The sequence below is a fragment of the Pygocentrus nattereri genome, chromosome 8, assembly GCF_015220715.1.
Source record: "Pygocentrus nattereri isolate fPygNat1 chromosome 8, fPygNat1.pri, whole genome shotgun sequence".
In the NCBI taxonomy this organism is placed as follows: Eukaryota; Metazoa; Chordata; class Actinopteri; order Characiformes; family Serrasalmidae; genus Pygocentrus; species Pygocentrus nattereri.
Genome location: NC_051218.1, coordinates 25701618 through 25724834, shown reverse-complemented (window position 1 = coordinate 25724834; position 23217 = coordinate 25701618). Strand labels below are relative to the sequence as shown.

The 23217-nt window shown below is 37.3% G+C and overlaps 2 protein-coding genes across 3 annotated transcripts in view; both read left to right on the top strand.

The window, feature by feature from the left end:
- myot (myotilin) overlaps positions 1 to 2478 on the top strand; it is a 36912-nt gene extending 34434 nt beyond the window's left edge. For both annotated transcript variants that reach the window (XM_017713387.2, XM_017713386.2), the window contains exon 17: positions 611 to 2478. In XM_017713387.2, the coding sequence (XP_017568876.1) occupies positions 611 to 741 (131 nt within the window). In that variant the 3' untranslated portion in view covers positions 742 to 2478. The remainder of the gene's footprint in view (positions 1 to 610) is intronic.
- Positions 2479 to 6959: 4481 nt separating this feature from the next.
- hdac3 (histone deacetylase 3) lies at positions 6960 to 20625 on the top strand. The gene is made up of 15 exons (XM_017713389.2): positions 6960 to 7137; positions 8135 to 8217; positions 8326 to 8468; positions 8603 to 8684; positions 8865 to 8921; positions 9638 to 9693; positions 9864 to 9997; positions 12838 to 12918; positions 15505 to 15578; positions 15713 to 15777; positions 16231 to 16320; positions 16441 to 16499; positions 17238 to 17317; positions 17501 to 17658; positions 20093 to 20625. The coding sequence occupies exons 1-15, from the start codon at positions 7083 to 7085 to the stop codon at positions 20160 to 20162; spliced, it is 1287 nt and encodes a 428-aa protein (XP_017568878.1). The 5' UTR covers positions 6960 to 7082; the 3' UTR covers positions 20163 to 20625.
- The last annotated feature ends 2592 nt before the right edge of the window (positions 20626 to 23217 follow it).

Here is a 23217-nt window from a genome sequence, read left to right as displayed (position 1 = left end):
CCTATTGTACATTCTCAACCTGTATTTTTTTTCTTTGCTGTGATAAGTGATGGTTATAAATTTTGGTACTCCAGGGGGCAACAGATCACATTGGCTATGACGTGGAAGAGCTATTGTTCCAGTGAGCACAAAAAAAAAAAACACATGAAAGAGTGTTGTAGATTATTTGTTGTACAGGCAACTTAAAAGACTTAACAGAAGGTGGGTTGTGTGGCTTCTGATTTTCTCTCAACTTCATTGCTCATAAAGTGGCCAGTGAATGGAAGTAAAACAAAGTTCTAACAAGACTATCTGAAACCTGGAACATTTAACAGCTTTTTATTCTCTGAAATATTGTGTCTAGTGATGTGCACGAGAGGACAAGCTCTTCTCTATAAAACAAAACAACACAGTTTTAAACTTTTTTGTGGCCCAACTGCACTGATTTAAGTTTTGAATCATTAAATCATAAGTTTTAAATCATCTGTTATTTCTCTCAAATGACCTAATTGATGGTAAGCCATTTGAGATACTGTTCCATCAGATTTTAAACTAAAACATATACCTGCTGTCATATTTCTTCTCCATTAGTTCGTTCTTTTCTACCAACTAATAATGTCCTTTATTCCAGCTCGGCTGAACAAGACAGGCCCTCCAGCCAAGCCACTGAAGATGCTTCCTATCATCAACCAGTTTTCCTCTTTGGGCTCAGAAAGTAGCCCTCGGCACACTGCCCCTCTGTATGAGAGTGAGGAGTTATAGACTTTCCTGTGAGCCTTCAAGTATATTTTTGTTTTGAGAATTATTGTAGAATCATAAGCATTATTCTTATTCTTTATACTTACATAAGCCACGTTTATGCTGTTAAAAGTAGTATCTCTCATCCTGCACTTTAGCCTGTGTTTCATCATAACATCCAAACAACTAATGAGTGATTTCAAGTAAGTTTGTCATTCCAACAGAATCAACCATCTGCTGCAGAGATAAATTTCACTGACGAATTGCCATGATGTCAGTGTCATGATGGTTTACTGTTGATGGTATAGAACAGTTTAATGTGGGTGGTAATTTGAGGCACGTCTTGTGTACATGTACATGTGTACACACACACACACACACACACACTAATGTTTAAATATTTATAAAACCGAAAAAGTGTTCAGTTTTGCTGGAATTTTCCTTTAAGAGCTAAAATGGAATTTGCTGAAAGAATTATCTTATAAAACTTCACTGTGCATCATACTGTTCCATTCTGTAGACTCCATATACATATAGCATATAGAAGGTGGACAAAATAACAGAAACACTTAATATATAAGGTATAGTTGCCTTTTTAGATTAAGGCTACCCTTTTTATTCAGAACAGCTTCAAACACCTGTTTGGCCATGTGCACAGGGGAATATGGGAACATCACAGAACAATGTTTGCACCCAAGTGTGCCCCAAAAAGCAGTCATCTGACCTAATGATGGCTAGCCACATCTTTATGAACTCATGACCAGTTGGCAAGAGACAACACAAGGTAAAGACGTTTTGGTTGTTTCCTTATTATATAGACCTTTATGTGGGAACAGTGTTAAAGATGGCTCTTTAGACTACAGTTTCCCATTGCTTAGGGGTCCAGGTTTCTACCTAATCCTTACATTGGACTATAAAAACACATTTAAAACTAATGTCAGGATTTATTCTGTTTCATATTCTTTTTCATGTACTGTTTCTCATATTTCATCCACCCCATATATGTTTTTGGGAAGGTGTTCCTTGTGTGTTAAAGTGGGTAAATTTTTAGAATCCCTGCGTATGCAAACAATGTAAAGATTATCTTTATTGATTGTAATCAAATGTCTATTATTCATCTGCCTTTGTGGGTATTTTGTTCTAAATGTAAAAATGCTATCAAAAGTCATATTGTGTATACAAATGGGAAAAAATCAGCTGTGTCGAGCTAAATATTCACAGGGCATCCATTCAACTTAAGCTATAGAGAGTGAACGTGCTGGGATCTTGTGTCAGAACATTTGGCATCTACTCCTGCCACTGTCTGTATGTGTTTTACAGGTACTTTTGTACAGCAATAATAGCAACCTTGGAAAATGCAAATAAAGACATTAAAATCAGGCATAAAGTGGCATTGTAAATTTACACTGAAAGAGAGATGTCTTGCTTTTTAACTACATCTACATGGAGAGAGAGAAAGATTTTTTTTAATATTGAAATTAAAATACTGAAACAATTATTCCAGGGTCAGAGTCAGATTGCAACAACATTTAAGAAGCAAACATTGAGAATACAACAGCATTTGGGGAGAAAACAAAAACATTTGGATACAAATACATTGAGGGAGAATAGACCACTGTAGTTGTGTCATCATTTTATATGTCATTTTATATGCTCTTATGCCCATTTTAGGGGTCTGAAAGGAATTCCTCTATGAGAAAAATAAACAGAGTTTTGAAAATTGCCTCTTTCACATCCTGTGATAATCAAAAATGTCCTAAAGCTAATACATTTTGTGTATTATTTGTGTGGACATTCTTCTCTTGAGTATCACAGGTTCCACTGAATTACAAAGTCATTAATGAGTTGAATTATGAATATTGCTACTGCTATTGCTATTGTAAGCTGGTTTTTATAGTATTCTCAAATACATGATTCTTAGTAAAACAGAAAAAATAAAAAATCTGTTTGGCTGTAGCAGGTAATGTCTAAAAGGTGATGTGTGTCAAAAGTCTAATGTAAACTTTCAAGCGCTTCTAATTCGTCTGCAAAAAATAAACAAAAAGAATGCAAGATCGGCTATTGAGTTCATGCTAGGAGAAGTAAATTATGTCCATTTTGATGGCAGTGTTTTTATACCCCACCTCTGTAGTCATTGGCAATTTAGGTTTACCAAGTTAACCAAAGTCAGGCTAAGTTGAAAACAAACATAGCCATAGATAGATGTGAGCATAAAATTTTAGCTAAAATCTTGGCCAAACGTATGGAAAACACCTTACCCTTGATTATTTCAGAGGAACAAACAGGTTTTATTAAGGGACGACACTTATTTTTTAATATCTGAAAGTTATTAAATATAATTTTTACTCCAAGTACGCCCCTTGTCTCAGAAGTTATCATCTCCTTAGATGTGGAAAAAGCCTTAGATTGCATTGAGTGGGATTACATGTTTCTTGTTCTAAGTAAATTTGGGTTTGTGCACTAACTCGGTTAGCTCTCCGTATTTTCCTTTATTTCGTGGGACTCGTCAAGGTTGCCCCTTGTCCCCGTTGTTATTCTCCTTAGCTTTGGAGCCCTTGTCCATTACTCTTCGGTCATCTTTGCGTATCAAAGGTATTCTGTGACAAGGTATAGAGAGCAAAGTTTCTCTATATGCAGATGACTTACTTTTATATCTTCGAGACCCTCTGGAAACGATCCCAGTAGCAGAATCGATATTAAAAGAATTCGGTTCTTTTTCAGGTTATAAATTAAATTTCCAGAAGAGCGAGTGCTTCCCTGTGAGTCGGGATGCTCATAATTTAACCCAGGCCGCTATCCCGTTCCGCCTTTCACCAGTGGGCTTTAGATACTTAGGTATTAATATTATGCATAATATATCATCTATAGAACGTGATAATTTTCCCCCTTTGATTGCAGAGATGAATGCTGATTTTCAGAGATGGAATAGTCTCCCTCTCTCTCTGGCTGGTAGAGTCCAATGTGTGAAGATGAGCATTTTACCTAAATTTTTATATTTATTCCAATGCCTTCCTGTATTCCTACCCAAATCCTTTTTTAAATACATCGATAAGGCTGTTACTAATTTCATTTGGTCTGGGAAGGTCCCTTGGATTAGGAAACCTATTTTGCAGAAATCTAAAACTGATGGTTGATTAGCACTCCCCAATTTCTTTTATTATTATTTGGCCGCCAATGTGCAAAAGATTTGCTTTTGGCTACATTCACCGGAGATAGACTGGTGTAGACTGGAATCCTTGTCATGTAGTTCTACTTCCCTGCTTGCTATGGTCTTTTCTACTCTTCCACTGTCCCAGGAACAATACTCAGTTAATCCTGTGGTTTTGTCGACTTTTTATAATTGTATTATGTCTCTCCAACCGGAGGTGGGTCTTACATTCAGGGACAAGTGGGAGATGGAGTTTGGGAGGGAGTTGGGCCATGAATGGTGGGCAAAGGCCCTGTCCAAGATCAACTCAATAAAGGAGTGGTTCTGCAGGTGGGGACCACAGACCACTTCTCAGTACCTATGCTTTCTGGCTGATGTTTTGGTCACTTTTGAATGTTGGTGGTGCTTTCATACTCGTGGTAGCAAGAGACGGACTCTACAACCCACACAAGTGGCTCAGGTAGCGCAGCTCATCCAGGATGGCACATCAATGCGAGCTGTGGCAAGAAGGTTTACTGTGTCTGTCAGTGTAGTGTCCAGAGGCTGGAGGTGCTACCAGGAGACAGGCCAGTACACCAGGAGACGTGGAGGAGGCCGTAGGTGGGCAACAACCCAGCAGCAGGACCGCTACCTCCGCCTTTGTGCAAGGAGGAACAGGAGGAGCACTGCCAGAGCCCTGCAAAATGACCCCCAGCAGGCCACAAATGTGCATGTGTCTGCACAAACAGTTAGACACTGACTCCATGAGGATGGTATGAGGGCCCGGCGTCCACAGATGGGGGTTGTGGCATTTGCCAGAGAACACCAGGATTGGCAAATTCGCCACTGGCGCCCTGTGCTCTTCACAGATGAAAGCAGGTTCACACTGAGCACATGTGACAGACGTGACAGAGTCTGGAGACACTGTGGAGAGCGATCTGCTACCTGCAACATCCTTCAGCATGACCGGTTTGGCAGTGGGACAGTAATGGTATGGGGTGGCATTTCTTTGGAGGGCCGCACAGCCCTCCATGTGCTCGCCAGAGGTAGCCTGACTGACATTAGGTACCGAGATGAGATCCTTAGACCCCTTGTGAGACCATATGCTGGTGCGGTTGGCCCTGGGTTTCTCCTAATGCAGGACAATGCTAGACTTCATGTGGCTGGAGTGTGTCAGCAGTTCCTGCTAGATGAAGGCATTGAAGCTATGGACTGGCCCGCCCCGCCCGTTCCCCAGACCTGAATCCGATTGAGCACATTTGGGACATCATATCTCGCTCCATCCACCAACGCCACATTGCACCACAGACTGTCCAGGAGTTGGTGGATGCTTTAGTCCAGGTCTGCGAGGAGATCCCTCAGGAGACCATCTGCCACCTCATCAGGAGCATGCCCAGGCATTGTAGGGAGATCATACAGGCACGTGGAGGCCACACACAATACTGAGCCTCATTTTGACTTGTTTTAATAACATTACATCAAAGTTGGATCAGCCTGTAGTGTGTTTTTCCACTTTAATTTTGTGTGTGACTCCAAATCCAGGCCTCCATTGGTTAAATAAATTTGATTTCCATTGATGATTTTTGTGTGATTTTGTTGTCAGCACATTCAGAGAATATGGATCGAGACATGATGTCCCAGGTGTGCTCAATCGGATTCAGGTCTGGGGAACGGGCGGGCCAGTGCATAGCTTCAATGCCTTCATCTTGCAGGAGCTGCTGACACACACCAGCCACATGAGGTCTAGCATTGTCCTCCATTCGGAGAAACCCAGGGCCAACCGCACCAGCATATGGTCTCACAAGGGGTCTGAGGATCTCATCTCGGTACCTAATGGCAGTCATTAGAGGATCCAGTGGTATTCTTGATAAAGGTGTACACAGGACAAAACGTATCAGGATTTGTGTTTAACACAGGGGATGATAGAGGCGATTTTTCGAAAACCCTGTTCATTCTGGCCCATAGAGAAATAGAGCTTAGACCCGGACTTCCTAATATGGGCATAATGAGGACTAGACACACAGCTACAGTGGTCAGTAGAGGAATAATGAGAAGTTTGACTCATAACATAAAATGACCATAACTATCTATTATAGAAATAATAGTAATAAAATAAAATAAAAATATTTAAAAATACAGATATCAAAAATCTGGTGGTGCATGTGCCCCCTCCCGCCAAACTTGAATGGACATGTCACCCCTGTAACCTATAATCATTTGCATCATAAAACAAGGCAGACATACAAGTATGATAAGAAATCCAAAAAATAAAAATGTAACCTACATCCTACAACCAGGAGATTCATAAACTAAAACAGACATCACTTTACACAAATATATCAAAAGATCTGACACTCACTCAAAGTATTGGGGGAATTTGTGTAGATCCACTTGTACTTCTCCTTTAATCTGGGCAGTGGATCTAGTCTAGACTTAAAACAACATAGAAACAGCAACCCATTTAAGAGATCACTGCAACAGCCACTCTTGTAAATACTTAAAACACTATGATCCGTACACCATGTGTAATTTCAGCGCTTTCTTATTGTTTACAGCAGCAACTTTTATTAAGTATTCTTTGGCCTCATTAACAAATATAATGAAAAGAGGATTTTGATTTGAATATTTACATTTATAAAAATGGAACTTAGCAAAAAAAAAACCATTATATAATATTTCTCTGCCTTGTTAGGGAGGATCTTTATAAAACCAACAAACATGTTAAAACAAAGATAAAAGTTACTATCAATTTTATAAAAGCACTGATGATTGTATAATCAAAGAACAAATATTTTTCCAAAAGCCATAAGAGTGAAGGCAGTTAATAAATCAAATCCATTCTAGGAGTTAAATTACAAAAAGTGCAGTTAATTTCTATGTCCTATTTAAATCTTTGCAACGAAATTTAGAGGTAATAGTTTTCCTATTTAAATAAAAATTACTGTCATTATAGACGCTGCATTGATGACTTGATATTTGGTGAGTGCTTGTGCAGAATTTTACTTCTCTTTCTATCTGGGCAGTGGATCAAATTGGGATTTAAAATAATTCAGAGACAGTCTGAGGTCACAGCGGTAGCCTCTGCTGTAAATATTCAAAAGACGTTCCGTCTACTGATGATGACGAACTTACAATGGCGACCATTTGGTGAATGAAGCTGTGAGAAACATTTAGCTTAGCTGGCCGTTTACTAAAACATAGCTTCGAAGTTGCACTCTCAGTCTGGGTTGGAAGTAAAATGACGAACCGGACGGCTTATTTCTATGATCCAGATGTTGGGAACTTTCACTATGGTAAAGCCAAAATCATCGGACCGCAAAACCTGAACGTTAGCTAGGCTAGGCTAGGCTAGCTAGCTGTTTGTTACCTCAAACATTGCTAGCTACCAGGTTTAGTGCTAACTGCAAGCGGTGAAGCTAATTTGCTAACGTTAGCTAATAAACATTTCATGGATTTGCAACATACACGCGCCGTACATGTTCCCCTTTAGGCATTCATTATTTGCGTACAGTCAGTGTGTAAACAGAATGGCTTTCTACGGAGATAAATATGAGCGGATAAATCGCTATTGCGAATAGCTAGCTTAACTCGAGCTGGAGATCAAACCCATCGGGGGCTGTTTACAGCATTTGTCGCTTGATTTAAAAGCTAGAAATTCTCAAGCGCAATAATACATGACTTCAGTACCATTTTTATACTTCAAATCTTACACTTTTTTGTCCTGGAATGTTCGTTGGTGCAAACCAGACGCTAATCAGAATATCCCAGAGAGTAGCCATGACATCTCATCTCTTAATATGATTTTTATTAGCTATAGTTCATATAAATTTGCTTGGAAATGGTTTGGTACTGAGCGTTAAAAAGGGTAATCTAATGCTTAGCCTGTGGTGTGTTTTATATCCATATACCTTTGGGTAAACGCTTTTAAAAGTATTTTTTTTGAGGGGGTAAAACACTCCAGGCTAATATAGGTTAATAATGTGGTGCCAAGATTTGTGGCAGAAGGTCACACTTCCAGGTGGTTCAGTCAACATGATGAGTATGTTTCATTAAAAAGATTGGGAAAAAGGTCTCAAAAAATAAGTAACCTTAAGTATAGATTATACAATCCACATTATTCTGGATTTAGTTTGAAACAAATCTCATAACATTGCAGCTGTTGTGATATCCCAGTTTTAAGCATAGGGAGTGATATGTTAAATAATGTAATTGTTTACATGCTAGATGTCTTGCTTCATGTGTATCTTGTTTTTTTTTCTCCAACACTTTTCTTCCCTCCTTATCACTAAGGTGCTGGACATCCAATGAAACCTCATAGGTTGTCCTTAACCCACAGTCTGGTCTTGCATTATGGCTTATATAAGAAAATGATGGTATTGCATTTTGACATTTTCACTGTTAATATCAGAATTGTACATAAAATACCTGCTGCACAAGCTTTATATTAAGCTTTGTTAAGCTTGCTTTTTTCCCCCCAACAGGTTTTCAAACCATACAAGGCATCCCAACATGATATGTGTCGTTTCCATTCAGAAGACTATATTGATTTTCTGCAGAAGGTCAGCCCAAACAACATGCAAGGCTTCACAAAGAGCCTTAATACCTTCAATGTTGGAGATGATTGGTAAGCGGGTGACATTTATTTATTTTGAGTTTGTCTTTTTGTATTAGTTTATGTAATACATTCACCCATACTCTCTTCTGTCTGTAGTTGTTCTAATGTAAAGAGTTTTTATTTGTTTGTTTTTTGGATTTTAGTCCTGTCTTTCCAGGGTTGTTTGAGTTTTGCTCCAGATACACTGGTGCTTCGTTGCAAGGAGCAACTCAACTAAATCATAAGGTAATCTGTAGATACAAGTGAGACTGTCTACATTCCACATTCTGCTTCATTAGAAACACCTTAACATTCAAGAGAAAATATTTTGTATTTGTAGCTTGTATTTTTGGCATTACGTTTGTATGTTTGTTGAAATTAAGGGCAAACTGAACATGTAATAATATGAAACCAAATCATCTATAGATCTGTGACATTGCTATCAACTGGGCTGGAGGTTTACATCATGCTAAGAAGTTTGAGGTAAGGTTGTGTTTGTTTGTATGCTTCTTGTTGTGTGGTTTTTTTTTATTTTTTTTTTTTATGAATTTTGTTGAGTGATGGTTCTACATGTTGTCATCTGTATATATTGGGGCAATGCTATTAAACTTTCTTATTCACTCAATTATGAAGGTAAAGCATCTCACATTATGTATTAATTCTGTTTGCACTATTTTTTTAAACAAAATGTTCTTTCTTCATCAGCTATTGCAAGAAATATTTGGCCTATTATTTTAAACCTACTACATTAAAAGTTACAGTATGTTTTGGGGTAGCTAGCTATTTTTCATGACTAATGTAAAATTGTTCAAGGTCACTACTTTTAGTTTAATTATATTTGCGTATTCTCTGATCAATAGTTAATAGTAATGACATTTATTATCTTTGTTCATATTTATTCCTCTACAGGAAATAATTGATATTTACAATACAAAATATACAATGTTTAATAAATAAGATTTACATTTTTTTTTTGTTTATATCAATTGAATATTAGATTTCTTTTGTTTTTAATATGGAGCCCTGCAGAATTGTAATAAGACATTTTCCCACAGGCTTTATTGCAAAGCTTCACCATGAGTGCCAATTAAACCAGAATGCACTGAAGGCTGCTCTGTATAAGTCTGAAATGACTTGCCCTTTAATGTTATTTTTTTAATTACTAAATGCCCCTTTTTTTTTTTTTTTGGTTGTTTCAGGCTTCTGGATTTTGTTATGTGAATGACATTGTCATCAGCATACTTGAACTGCTAAAGTAAGGGCAAAGTATGGTTGTCACATGAAGATTAATCTGTTCTTAATTATTTAAAGCATTTTCAATTGTTCTTATGAGATGTATCAGTTTTATCCTGGCATGGTTTATGTATAATTAAACATAAATTTTTCTCAAATGCAATATACCTCTTTGCAAATTTCTTTGAACAGGTACCACCCACGTGTGCTGTACATCGACATTGATATTCATCATGGTGATGGAGTTCAGGAAGCTTTTTATCTTACAGATCGGGTCATGACCGTGTCCTTCCATAAGTATGGGAACTATTTTTTTCCAGGGACAGGTATGTCTGATGAATACCCCTCTCTAATGATATTAATTATTATAATTATTAATAACTCTGGGTTCTGTTCTCTTAGTCCCTATCTTACTGTATACACTGAACAATTTATTAAGTGAAGATGCGTTGTATTTATTCTCACTAACCATTGTGCTAGTACAAGTCTATTAGCAGGATTGGGCAAAATTAAAAATACACTTTCTAAACACACTTTTTTAAGTGTGTTCTGTAGTGTATTCCTTTACAATGCACAAAATGTAACATATAGAGAATACACTTAGAATACATGGGGTTGTGTTTTTTTTTGTTTTTTTTTTTTGTTTTTTTTAAATACACACTTAATTCACACTGTTCTTTGCTGTTACTGGTTGGCAGTTTTTTTTATGTAATGTGTTTCATTAGAAAATCCTCCACTGTGGCTCCCATAATCCCCTGAGCAGGAATCCAGTGCAACATTAATGCAAGCCTATTACTTACAAACATGTCCACTACTGAGAAGATTATTATTTTAATCATCTCTAAAAGAGCTCAGTAACACAGATTAATAACTGATCTCATTAGCACATTGATGTATTGGTTTACTCTGGCTTTAGCAGAGCTAACAGTACGATAATAACTGATCACATTGATTAATCAGTCTGCTCAGGTTTTATTAGGAATTTCAGCGTTTGTAAAGAAGCTGTTGATTGAGGTTTTGTGACGAGCATAACTGCTACACTGATTCTAAAGTAGTTTATAAACAAGCATTATGGTGTTTCTTTTGAAGATTGTAGTTTTTTTTACTTAGTATGTAAGCATTTTAAAAGTATTCTCCTAAAAATATAAAGAACTAACTGTGTATAAAGATGTAACTGTGTTCAAAATACTGCCTGTACAAAATTGAACTCGAACTGAATACAGATACTTCATTCCATAATCTGATTACATATTCCAAATATTTGTATGGGATTTATAAATCACTGGCCTCTTTTCCACTGAAGGACTAAAGATTTCTGAGCGCAGAGGGTAACCGTTCCAGTGGCATTTCCACATGGACACAATCCAGCACAGAACGTTGAAACCTAAGATCAGCACTCTATCAACAAACGGCAAAGCTTTAATCTAACACCTATTAAGACAGCTTTAGCTTAGCCAGCTCTGCTGATCACAGAACATGTATGAGTTTGACTAACGAAAGCTTTACTGACACAAGTTTAGATGATACTGATTAAGCTGATCAACTTTGACAGTTTAAAGCCGAACCTTTAAACCTGTCCTGTGGTGTTTGGAAGTCGGAATTGATTCAACTAACTGGTGCTCTGCTATCATAGGTATAGACAATAAAAATTTAAATCAGCAAGAGCAAAGTTGGCTGGTTCGTGTTGGAGTGACAGAAAGCGGAGATCAGAGTAGTGTTTTAAGCTGTAGCCTGCTAAGGTGAGTGTACGATGCCTCCCACTGCAGCACAGGCTCAGGTCCAGCGATATTATGCTTAAAAACACTTGTTTAGAGGATAAAGACTCAAATCTAGATCTCAAATTGAAGTGTCAGTTCAAGTGACAAAGATAAAGAATTGTGTGGTGCTTTTGAGCTGTACCCTCCTGTTCTATTCCAATGCTTACACAGTTAGCCAACTACAGGATCAACTTGCCAAAGTACATGCTCAGTGTCAGTCCTTGATGCCCAAGTGTCATCTGAAAGCACAGTGTAAGACTGGTGTTGGAGTGGCTTGACAGATTCAGATGTGTGTTGTGGTGTGTGTAGCTTTTAGCCTGTTAGCAGTTAAAATTCTTATGTGCAGTTTTCTTCAGTTTTCCTGGTTCTGACTTCTAGCAGCACAACAGATTGAAAAGGAAATCATAACCAGTCCAATGAGCACCAGTATGGAACAACACAGTACAGCCCTGACAACCATTTGCCTGAACAGTGGAAAAGAGACCATTAGGCAACCAAATAAACATATCCAAATAGCAGCGGTTGTGTGAAGCACTACAGAATGACTGAAACTAGTTGTGTATGAAAAAGATGAGCTATAGCCTCTAACTGTACACTGGCCAATATGTGTCTTCAAGATGTCGGAAGGCAAAGCTTTTTTTTCCCAGCTTTCTACTATTTTACTATTATCAGCATTAAATATACATGTAGGTTCACAGGATGGATTGGGACAGTAAAAATGGCTATAATTGTATTTTTAACATCATGACCACAGGTTCCTGTCACCGTCATTGTAAAGAAATTACCCTACAGCAAACCATTCAAACATCATGTCAAACCACACTGAATGACTTTGTTTACGTCTTAGTGTTTGAATTATACTGAAATTTTGAAAATACAGCAGAATTCCTCTTTAGGTCTTCTGACCCCTAAAAGGGAATTAATAAAACACCATAGAAATGTTTTTTCTTACTGTTACATTCTGGTGTGCATGCTAGGGTAGTGGGTTCAACCCCTGTTTGCTTGGGGTGTCATCTCAACCTTATTTAACTTTGGGGACCTCTGCTTGCCACCACAGATTGTGGGATCGATTTTGAGTTTGGGCATCAGGCCCAAGCTATAGTCATAGCACCCTGCAGTTGAATGCTAGTATGAATGATGAGTGACTGAAATTGATAGCAGGTAAATAACACTGTTGAAGAGTGATTGCAGAGCAGAAGAGCAGTGATTGCAATAAAAGCAGAGTAAGTCTTTGTCAAGAAGTGTAATTTAGATTTATTTTTTATTTTTTTTGTTCAGTCCATTTCATAAACCTTCATATCATCATTCTCTGTACAGTTTGGAGCCAGTCAGTTGCATGAAAGACTATGGCCTTGAAAATCAGTGTATTTTTATATCTTGCATATTAAATGTTTTGACATTTTCTGTAGGTGACATGTATGAAGTTGGTGCAGAGAGTGGTCGCTACTACTGCCTGAATGTGCCTCTCCGTGATGGGATTGATGACCAGAGTGAGTGCATGAATAGAGTAAGCTTATTGCTTAACTCTTGTCAATTTACTGGAATTCTTGACTTTGTATCATTTGTCTGTGGGCTCTAATGTCCTTGTCCTGTTGTAATGTTTTATCCTTTTGAATGCACGGCCGAGATGTTAAAGTTTAGCCTTAGCTGACAGAATTGCATGAGCATTTTGTACATTACAGCTGTTTCGATGGTTCTGTAGTGTATTTAACCATTAACCAAGATTTTCCTCTTAATAATGCAGTCAAGAAGTTAGTCTTGTCCACTATGAAAAGAAATGAGCGACATTACTATTACGACTAAATTCTTGGAAGTCTTTTTTTAAATCCCTTACAGTCATATAATTAAAAACTTACCTTGTGTTGTAGACAACATAGTTTTCAAACACCAACACTGCTTCACCACTGTACCCTAACATCCAGTTAATCCTTGCTGGAGTCTTTGAGGGGAAAAAAAAGGAAGCGGGGGTTCCTCTTATGAGTGATAACTGGATTAACATTAACAAAGCACAGAACGTGTATATCTATATAAAAATGCAGTTTAAACTGAATGGACACTGATGGATCAAAATTAATCTGAAAACAATTACAGGCAGCACTGTCTCAATATTGTTAGCATCTTAACATCTTACAACATGAAGCAAATTTAACACCTTAAATGATCAATCGCTCACTTCTCAAATTTTTGCTGTTACACAAACTTGAACATATTCACATATTGAAGGGAACTTCTGACAGATAAGCTGCAGCTGTGAGTGATTTACAACTTTAGCTGCCTTTTCCCACTTGTCAGCTTTATCATGGTGGTTGGTGTAGCATAGTGGGGTAACACCTCTGCCTTCAACGTTTACCTGTTTTATGCCTGGGTAAACAGTTAAACACCCTATACTATACTAATGGCTAAGCCATCTAAAATATTGATACTGTCTATTTTAGGCTATTTGCTCACTACACGTAAATGTGGCCCAGGATCTTCAAATGTGAAACACATTTTGAATGGAGAGATATTTGTTATTATAGCCTTATTATAGGTTTTTTTTTTATAAATATATATAAATTTTAAAGATAACGACACCACAGTTTACCCATGTGAGACTCCCACCCCTCCTTTTCCAGTGGTAAAGACTAATTACTATTTGTATTATCGAGATCTCAAGTTATGTGTCATTGTTTCCCCGAAATAACAGAAAAATGTTCTTGAGAAAATGAAACTGTTTTTTTCGTCTTTTTTTTTTGATAACGACACCACAGTTCACCCATGTGAGACTCGTGTGTCTTGTTCCCTTTGCTGTTGTCTATGGACGTGAATGTATTTCACTGCTGTTCAAATTTAGATATGTGTTCGAAAAACTGAGATTTGCGCCAAAAAGTTACATCTGACCCTAGTTTTCTCCTAAGTAAACGATGCAAATCCATGGAAACATCTTGAGTCAAGAAGAAAATACTTAAGCAGCAATTTTCTATTCCAATTTTGGCCACTTTTACATGTGATGCTGATACAGATCTCATGTGGCATTGCCGCTTCTTTCTGAACAACCAGGTCGGAATTCATGCAACTTTTACGTCAGTCAGTTTTCATCATGGGACCAGTGTGATGATATCAGACTTCTTACTTCAGCATCGTTGGTATGCCGGATACTGTGGTTACACTTTGTGTCTTTCATTTTGGAGAACTACAGAGTCACAGGCAGTGTAAACAAATAAACATGGCCCTGTCTAACAGGAGAAAGAAATCAGATTAACAACTGTTCAGTATCAGGTTTACTCTAAGGAATTTTTGAAAAAATGATGGAAAATAAGAGGGAGGGAAGTAAACACCACGAACACAGTTGTGGGGAGAGAATATTTCTAATGTTGATAAATTTCTAAATACAGCTTTTTTAACTCATAAATGTTGTACAGAGATGGATTCAATTTTTATTCTAAAACTTTCCTATTTTTGTACATGTGTGCGCAAATATCAGGAAATTCTACTACTGATGCAGCAAAGTAGATTCATACTATGACCTTTTTCAATGTTTATTTTGAAAAATATTTCTTCATCTGAATTTATTTTTAATTAACATGCCAATGAAATTGACATGGCTCAAGAAGCTATAAATATACTCCAAATATACTTTACATCAAAATGTACATGATGCAGAATATTTTATAACACAGAATTGGTGTGTGTGGCTTTGATACTGAATGTCTTAATAGTTCACTGAACTCTTGAACACTGAATTCCTAAACCCACAAACTGTGGAATTGCCTCTCTAGGTTCTTTTAAGGTACTGGTGGCTAATGTTAATAAAGCCACAATATCAGGGGCACTACAAGTGATTAAACAGAGCAGAAAGTCTCAGAAAGAGCCTAGTATTCCAGACTAGTATTGTTATTGAATGCAGCTTTCAGTAAGTAAAGTGAAAGTTTAATGGTAGGCTGAAATTGCAGACTGAATTTTCTTACATCAGTGCAAAAATGCAGTTACTTATTCCAAAGATTACTGGTCAGGGATCAGTGCCTGGAAGATAATCTTGATGATGATGATGATGATGTTGATGATGATGATGATCTCTCCATTGCTATTCTTAATAGGCTACAGACAATTGTTTCAGCCTGTGATCAAGCAAGTAGTTGACTTCTATCAGCCAACCTGTATTGTGCTTCAGGTAAAAGTGAATATCCCCTGTTGATGTGTGGTGTTTTTTTTTTTTTTTTTGTTTTGTTTTTTTTTATAAATGTCTTCTGGTCTTCCTTATAAATATTTCTGTTTATATTGTTCATCAATACATGGTGTCCGTAGTGTGGAGCAGACTCACTGGGCTGTGACAGACTGGGATGCTTCAATCTCAGTATACGAGGTCATGGGTAAGAATAATTTTTTATGTAATGCACTCTGAGTGACTCACTGTGATAGCCAGCCTTGCTAGGATATATTGACATCTTACTGCCCATATATTGCCCACACTAAATAACGACAAACACTTATTGTGAAATTTTCAGAAATTAGAAATGTATGAGTGAACTTGTGAGTCGTTTAGTAGCTAAGTAAATGTCTGTATGCATGAGTGGGTTGATGAGTTGGTTGCTTGGTCAGTGAACCAGTAAATTAGTACAAAAGGTGAGTAAGTTAATCAGTTGTTTGCTGAGTCTGTCAGTCTGACCAAATTGGTTAGTGGGTTGGTCAGTCAACTGAGTGAGTGAATCAGGCGGTCAGGGAGTGAAGTGAGGGGGTCAGTGAGAGGGTATATTTTCATAATGCTGTTTGATGCTTGTGTGTCTCTTTTAATATGCCTTTTTTTAACTTGTGTTTTACTTTAGGGAATGTGTGGAGTTTGTGAAGAGTTTCAAGATCCCCCTGCTTGTGCTGGGTGGAGGAGGGTACACTGTACGCAACGTGGCTAGATGTTGGTGGGTTAATCGTACTGTATACTGTACGTGCTTAATTTAGAGTTTGTAAAATAAAGATTAAGACTTTTATATTTGTACTTTTCATTAATGGTGCACCGTATCTGTAACATTTGATTTTAGGACATATGAAACATCTTTGCTAGTTGAAGAGTCCATTAGTGACGAACTACCTTATAGTGGTATGTCTGAGTATTTTTATTTTTTTTAAGTTGCATTTTAAAAGTGTATCAGATTTCTTTTACAGCTGCAGTAAAATCATGTCATCTAAAGCAAGAGTGTCAAACTGTGTTCCTTTTGGGCCAGATCTCTGAGTTTAGTGTCATGTGTCAATAAGCTCACTAGATTCAGTTGATCAGCTAATTGGCAAGTGCTGAGTGGTAACGAGGAAAATGCTAATCTCTGTGGAGTTGTGCCTCATAAGGATCCCATTGTGACCTCTCTGATCTAAAGCCTTACATTGATTACATGTTTAATGTTTAAACATGATCTTTTTGCACTTATACCAAATGCTCTAGTTACCCCATAATCACCAAATGTAGTGCTTATGATTCTCATATGTAGTGTCTTCTGATTTGAGATTGCCCCGTCATTCATTCCTCAAATCATGTAATAGTACAAATCATTTTTACGGCTTTTGACCTTTTGAGCTAGGCCACCAATCTTAAAAACAACTAAAACTTTTTTTTAGTCTTCTAAATGTTAAACTCTGACGATGGTCAAGCTAGAAACTCTAGATTCTTGCAAGAAAAAATTCTACCTAATACCACCAAAGTGGCATTCCTAGTTTCATATTTTTGGCCCTTCCTTTTTTTCACAACTTTAAACTATCACTTAAATTTCAGATCATTCTGCATCTGGTACTTCCCCTCAAAGAAATGTGCTGATTTTGATATTTGGCTTTTGCTTCTTCAACACAGAGTACTTTGAATATTTTGCACCTGATTTCACACTTCATCCAGATGTCAGCACAAGGATTGAGAACCAAAACTCCAGACAGGTATGGCAGTGTTTGTAATGTTAGTGACTAACAGTGTCTGAAGTTCATTATATTAGGATTTGTTAATGTCTGGGTATTACAAACAAGTTATTTTTTAAATGTTTCATGAAGATCTTGACTGGGGACATTAAATGAACAGTTAAAAAAATCCTTAAAAACATAGTGATTCCCCTTTTCCCACAGTACTTGGAACAGATTCGTCAGACTGTCTTTGAGAATTTGAAGATGCTAAACCATGCACCAAGTGTTCAGATCCATGACGTTCCCTCAGACCTGCTGAGCTATGAGCGCACAGATGATGCTGATCCTGATGAAAGAGGTTCAGAAGAGAACTATTCCAGGTGAGCTACCTGCTGTTGGGTGGTTAACAGGATATTTTTTTTTGTCTCATAGAAACCTGTTGTAGGGCAGCCAGAGAATGTGGGTAGGATTGCTGCTTTTTAAATGTTTATTTTTAAAATATTTGACTAAAATACGGAAGCAAGTCCAATCTGCGGCATTTAAAACAATCACCCAGCTTCTCTTTCTTTTCAGTTTAAGGTAGAGGTTGTTGAATGTGTTACTGTTGCACTATCCTGTGCTGTTTTTACTTTATCTGCTGTTAGATATGTACAGTGTTTTTAAGATGCATAAACTGTGCACACATAAACCAGAAGTATTCAAACCTTTCTGATTTGTGAATTCAGGAACTTTTAACATGCACCCATTTATGTACCCATTTAACATACAATGTTTAGTATAGAGCCTCTCCAAAAGAGTACAGGCTATACTGCTGCGAAGCAGGGACAAACTGCTTAGGGGATAGGGCTGTCCAGTGCTCCAGGCAAGTGTGCTCACTGCCCCTTAATCATTCTTTGTTTCCCCATTGTGGGACCAATAAGGGTCACTTAATTTAATCTTAATCTAATCTAATTAATACCCTTGATTATGGAAGTAATGTTAGACAAGGTGGTTTCCACACACTTTTGGACATGTATTGTAAATGCAATGTAAATGTAAAAGCTTGAGTAGCCTACAGTTGTGTTATGGTTATGAATGAAACATTTAAACAATTCAAACATGCAAGCAATTCTGTTACGTTATTATAACTAGCTATGTGAGCATGCCTGTTCTGTTCACTGCTGCAGACCAACAGGAAGAACTGTAAAGTATGTAAGAACTAAATTATGGCTGACCTCAGTGCCTGGAAGAAACTGCAGTACAGGGCCTGACATTGGCTGGAACATTTCATTAACATGAACACCTTTTGATGCTTATATGTGAGTTGAGGGTATATTAGTAAAAACCTACAGATTAGGGGTGTCCAAAGTCTGGTTTTTGGGCCAAATGCAGCCCATGGTAGGATTTTAATTGGCCCCGTGACTTCTGCTAGAATGCATTATATGTCGCCTGCCAGCTAAAGTATAAGTTGTTTTTGTTGTTGTTGTTGTTGTTGTTGTTTTTGTTTTGTTTTTTATCTTTGAGTAGACCTGCAAATTAATTTACTTTATAACTTTTAGACATGACTACAACCAAAAAAACACAGACTTGACCATGAGAACCAGCAGTTTGAAGACAGGTGGAAATCAGAATACTATTTCAATCAAGGGCAGTCCTACTAAACTGTGCACATTTTGCATAGCAGGTACACATTTTAACAAAGTAATTTGTCAGTGCAGAAAGCTGGTGACATCTTTGAGTTCAGTTGTGCAATATGTGCAGTATTTTCTGATTGCATTGAAAAAGTCATTCTGCAACTCAGCAGTACGCAACCGATGGTGGCATGAAGCTACATCAATGTTGGCATGGTGACCATGGTGCCAACAAAAATGACTGATCATCAGGGGAGAGCTTTAGCAGTGTAGATTTTATGTTTATTTAAGGTGGGAAAATGCGGGAGGACGCTCTGCACTTTTATTTTTGTTGTGCAATACTGAGTTTGTCTGGAATTCAACAAAAAGATGTTTGGCATCCGTGGCTCCCAAAAAAATCAACATCTGGCTTATTCCACCACTCTAATTGACTGCAAACTTTGGGGAAAAGCTGCGGAATGCAGGCGCTGGTGGGAGACTTTTCTGCTGGTCTACTGAAAATAATAGAATATCTGGTTGGTTGTTGTTCACCTACCTCAAAGATGTAAACACAGAATAACAGCAAGATGCAGCAGCATTTAGCCTTCTGAAAATTACCAGTCATATTGCTGGATTCATTCGCCAAATATCAAGCATGGATGACAAACCCATGACCATAATCAGAGGAGCAGATCATAAATGTAAATGTCTTTTCATCTTCTCAGAAATATAGGTTATATTGAAATATAGATTGTATTGTTTCCTTCATAGCCAAATTATATGTTAACTGACTGAAACTGGATGATGCAACACCGAGTGGGGAAACGACCATGTGCAAAGCAAAGTGCTGTGAAAGCACGTGAACTATGCGTTGCACTGTTCTGCACTGGTCCTTGGGTGTTTTGATAGGATTTGTTCTGCCCTCCTTTGAAAAACATCTGGACCCCTGTTATAAATAATTGATATAAATTATTTGTTTAACCACATCCCAAGGATATTAAAATCTGGGATCTACATCCCAACTGGAGTAGGTTCTGACACTCTCTTGTGTAATGTAGGTTGTGAATTTTCTCTTGCAGCCATGAAGAAACTGCATTGCATGAATATTCACAGTAATTTCTGGGGTTTTCACATTTCAAAGAACAAAAATTTTCAAGATATTAATCATAAGTGATTACTTCAGGTGTCTTTTTTTTTTTTTTTTTTTTTTCCCTTTGATCAACAGGCCTGAGGCAGCAAATGAATTTTATGACGGCGATCATGACAATGACAAAGAGAGTGATGTGGAAATCTGACCCTCCAGCCAGTGGAAATCCTCCACATTTCTTCTAAAAATTGGACTTTGTTTACTAAAAGCTGACTTGCCATGTAATTGAGCAAAAGCCATCTCGAAGTACTTTTTTGTTGGTTATTGTACTGTAAATGCATAGTATTTTAACATAGGACACTCGCCTGTGTAGCATTTTCAGACTTGAAAATGTTTCTTGTGTATTATTGTTTTAGCTTTCTTAAATAGTTACTTTCTTTTGTATTATTTGCAGTAAACTTGTAAAACTATGAACTGGTCACAAAAGTCTTTCCTAGTGAAATAAGATGCTTCACAATGGATCTTCTTCCAAAACAAGTCAGTTCTTTCAGCCTATGCTGTGTAACACTTGAAATAACACATTATGGTGTCTTCTTTGACATATGTAAATGTTAGAGCTGGAATTATACATATTGCTTGTTAAAGTATGGACTAATAACAGATGAAAATCATTCACCTTGTCACAGAAGTTTGTTGATATGTTCACTCACAGCTGGATTTCAGTTTTTAACCCCATTCTTTATTCAGTTTGTCGTCATCTATAATTTCCTGTCAGCTTGGTCATAGCTTCGGCAAATAAGTAGCTTCTTTCACATTTTTAGTTTTCACATTTATAGTACTGTGCTAAGGATGGGGGAAACTAAAGGAAAATACTTGAAAAACAGGAGATTCCAAAACTGAAGTAAAAAAAAAAATTATTAAAAGGTGTAGACAAAATGGGACCCTTAACAACTGTGCAAGGCCTGGTAGACTAAAACAGCACAAAGCTTTCATCTTTGATGAAATGTGAGAGGTTGGGAGAACATCATTTCCTCTTTTGCTTCTGAAAAATCTGCAGGTATATGCACATCCTTTCACTGTGAGAAAGCTGCTCAAGGCTATGGGTCTGAAAGCATGTGTAACTTAAGGCATCACTGCGAGAATAAAATAAAGCAGAAAAATTGCACAAGAACACTGAAGCTGGACATCTGAGATGTGGAGAAGTTTTATGCAGTGCTGAGTCTTAATTTGAAATCTTTGAAAGTAACAAGATTCTGCATGCAAAATGAAACCCTACAACCATCAGTCAAGCATGGTGGAGGATCAGTTTGGGTATGTATAGCAACATTTGGAGTCTTTAAAGGCATACATGCTTGTCCATCACAGGTCAGACTTCTAACAAGCATAGTATTTTCTTATTTTCATAGGTGGATGCCATGGGTGTTGTGAAGTAACTTCTGCAACAGTTACTGCAGATATCACTGCAGATGACAAACCTAAAATAAATGTGCACATGTGGGTGAAATCTGCAGAGTTAGATAAATTGGCACTTGAATTGCTTAAAAAAGAGTTGGGAGATGTACCAATGACCTTAAGACTGTCAAAGGCATATTTTGGCTATTGCCTGTTCTTATGCCCAGTAAGTTTGGCCTGGTCTTTAGTTAATGCAGAAGACATTAGAAGAAGAAGAAGAAAAAAAAAATTTGTTGACTTCACAGCTAAATACATGCATGATCAAGGGTGGTACCAGTTATATCATAGTACAAACATAAAAATATTGTATACTAATATGTAGCTTTTATATGAGTTCTGTAGTGTCCTATTGTTGTTGAATTTACCCTACAAATTGCACTTTTACTCAAAGGCTCCACAGGATCCCCATTCATTTTGCAGTCTCATGAGAGCCCTCTAGTGTTCCATCTGGAAAAGATTAATACATGGCAGTTGTCCTCACTAATAATTTACTGGCCTGAATCATTGCACACTGTGCTTTTTAGTAAACAATATTTTAAGAAGATTGTGTCCCCTGATGGTTATGGAGCATGTGGTGCTCACAGAAAGAAACGGCTAACACAGCTTTTGTGTGGGGGGGAACTGTCCCTCTGCTCTAATTATTAGTGTCCAAACATAAAAGATATTGCAGTGAAGGGACATTATCGAAATTATACAGACATTGTTTGACTGGTACTAGTAGTTGCAATCGTCTAGTCAAAATCTCTTTTAAAAAGTGCCATGTGCCATAAAGGTCACAATCAACGATTTAGACCATTGTAACATCCAATTGTTTATTAATTTATAAATAAAATAAAATAATGTAAAGTGTCTAAAGATTCTGGTTCTCCTGTATAGTTGCATTTCTTGCTTTATGTTAGATGCATTACTTTAACAAGCATCAAGAGAAACATGGAGTGTTTATCCATGTTTCTAAAACTCATTCCGTTTCTTTCATTTTAAAGTTGCTCTCTTTTTTTCCATTCTATTAAAGTCTTTTTTCAGAAGCTTCTCTTCAGCCTTTTTTCATTCACATCCTTAATGGCTTTCTGTTCATTTGTCGTTTTCTCCTGGTGTATTTTGGCCTTTTGAGTTACTACTACTTCTTTTCTGCATCTTCTTCCAGTCTTTCTTATTTGGGCTTTGGCTTACTTGCTTCCCACAAACCATATCGTTTCTCTTAATGTTCTCAACATCTGTCTTTCACATTCAAACTCCTTCTCCTATTGTTTCAGCAAGTTGTTGCACTTGGCAGTACCTTCCAAACCAATTATGGACCCCTTTACTGTCTACTCCATCCCGTCCTTTTCCCAGCGCTTTCCTTCCTGCCCTCACACTTTTTTTTTCATCAACAGTAAACATTTTAGCTATTAATAATCATAGATTCAAGCTTTTCGTTACTCCAATACCATCTTTTCAGCTTGGTTTCTTTGTGTTTTTTTTTTTCTATTTCTTTTTAAGTGCTCTCTCTTTTTTGTTGGTCTGTCGTCTTTGTTTCCAACGTCTTTTTAGTTCAGATCTGTATTCCTGAACTTCACCAGTGTCTCCTAGGCTTCATTCCACAATACCTGTTATCCTTATGTATGCTGTCATCTTCCATTTTCCTGCTCTGGAAACAGCCCATGGGTTCCAATAAATGAGCACACACTCTGCATACAATATATATGCTAAGGTTTACTAAAGGTATAGAACTGCACAATAGATGTAGTAATGCTTCAACATGGTAGTTTACTCTTGAAAAGGTTATGGGTCCGTTGCCCTGGTGATGTATAGTAGTGGAAGTCAGGGTTTCC

What these genes read in the sequence shown, in the direction of transcription:
- hdac3 (XM_017713389.2), top strand. Translation starts at nt 7,083, where the DNA reads ATGACGAACCGGACGGCTTATTTCTATGATCCAGATGTTGGGAACTTT. An exon ending in CTATTTTTTTCCAGGGACAG is followed by an intron (nt 9,998 to 12,837) that starts GTATGTCTGATG and finishes CATTTTCTGTAG; the next exon opens with GTGACATGTATGAAGTTGGT. An exon ending in CTCAGTATACGAGGTCATGG is followed by an intron (nt 15,778 to 16,230) that starts GTAAGAATAATT and finishes GTTTTACTTTAG; the next exon opens with GGAATGTGTGGAGTTTGTGA.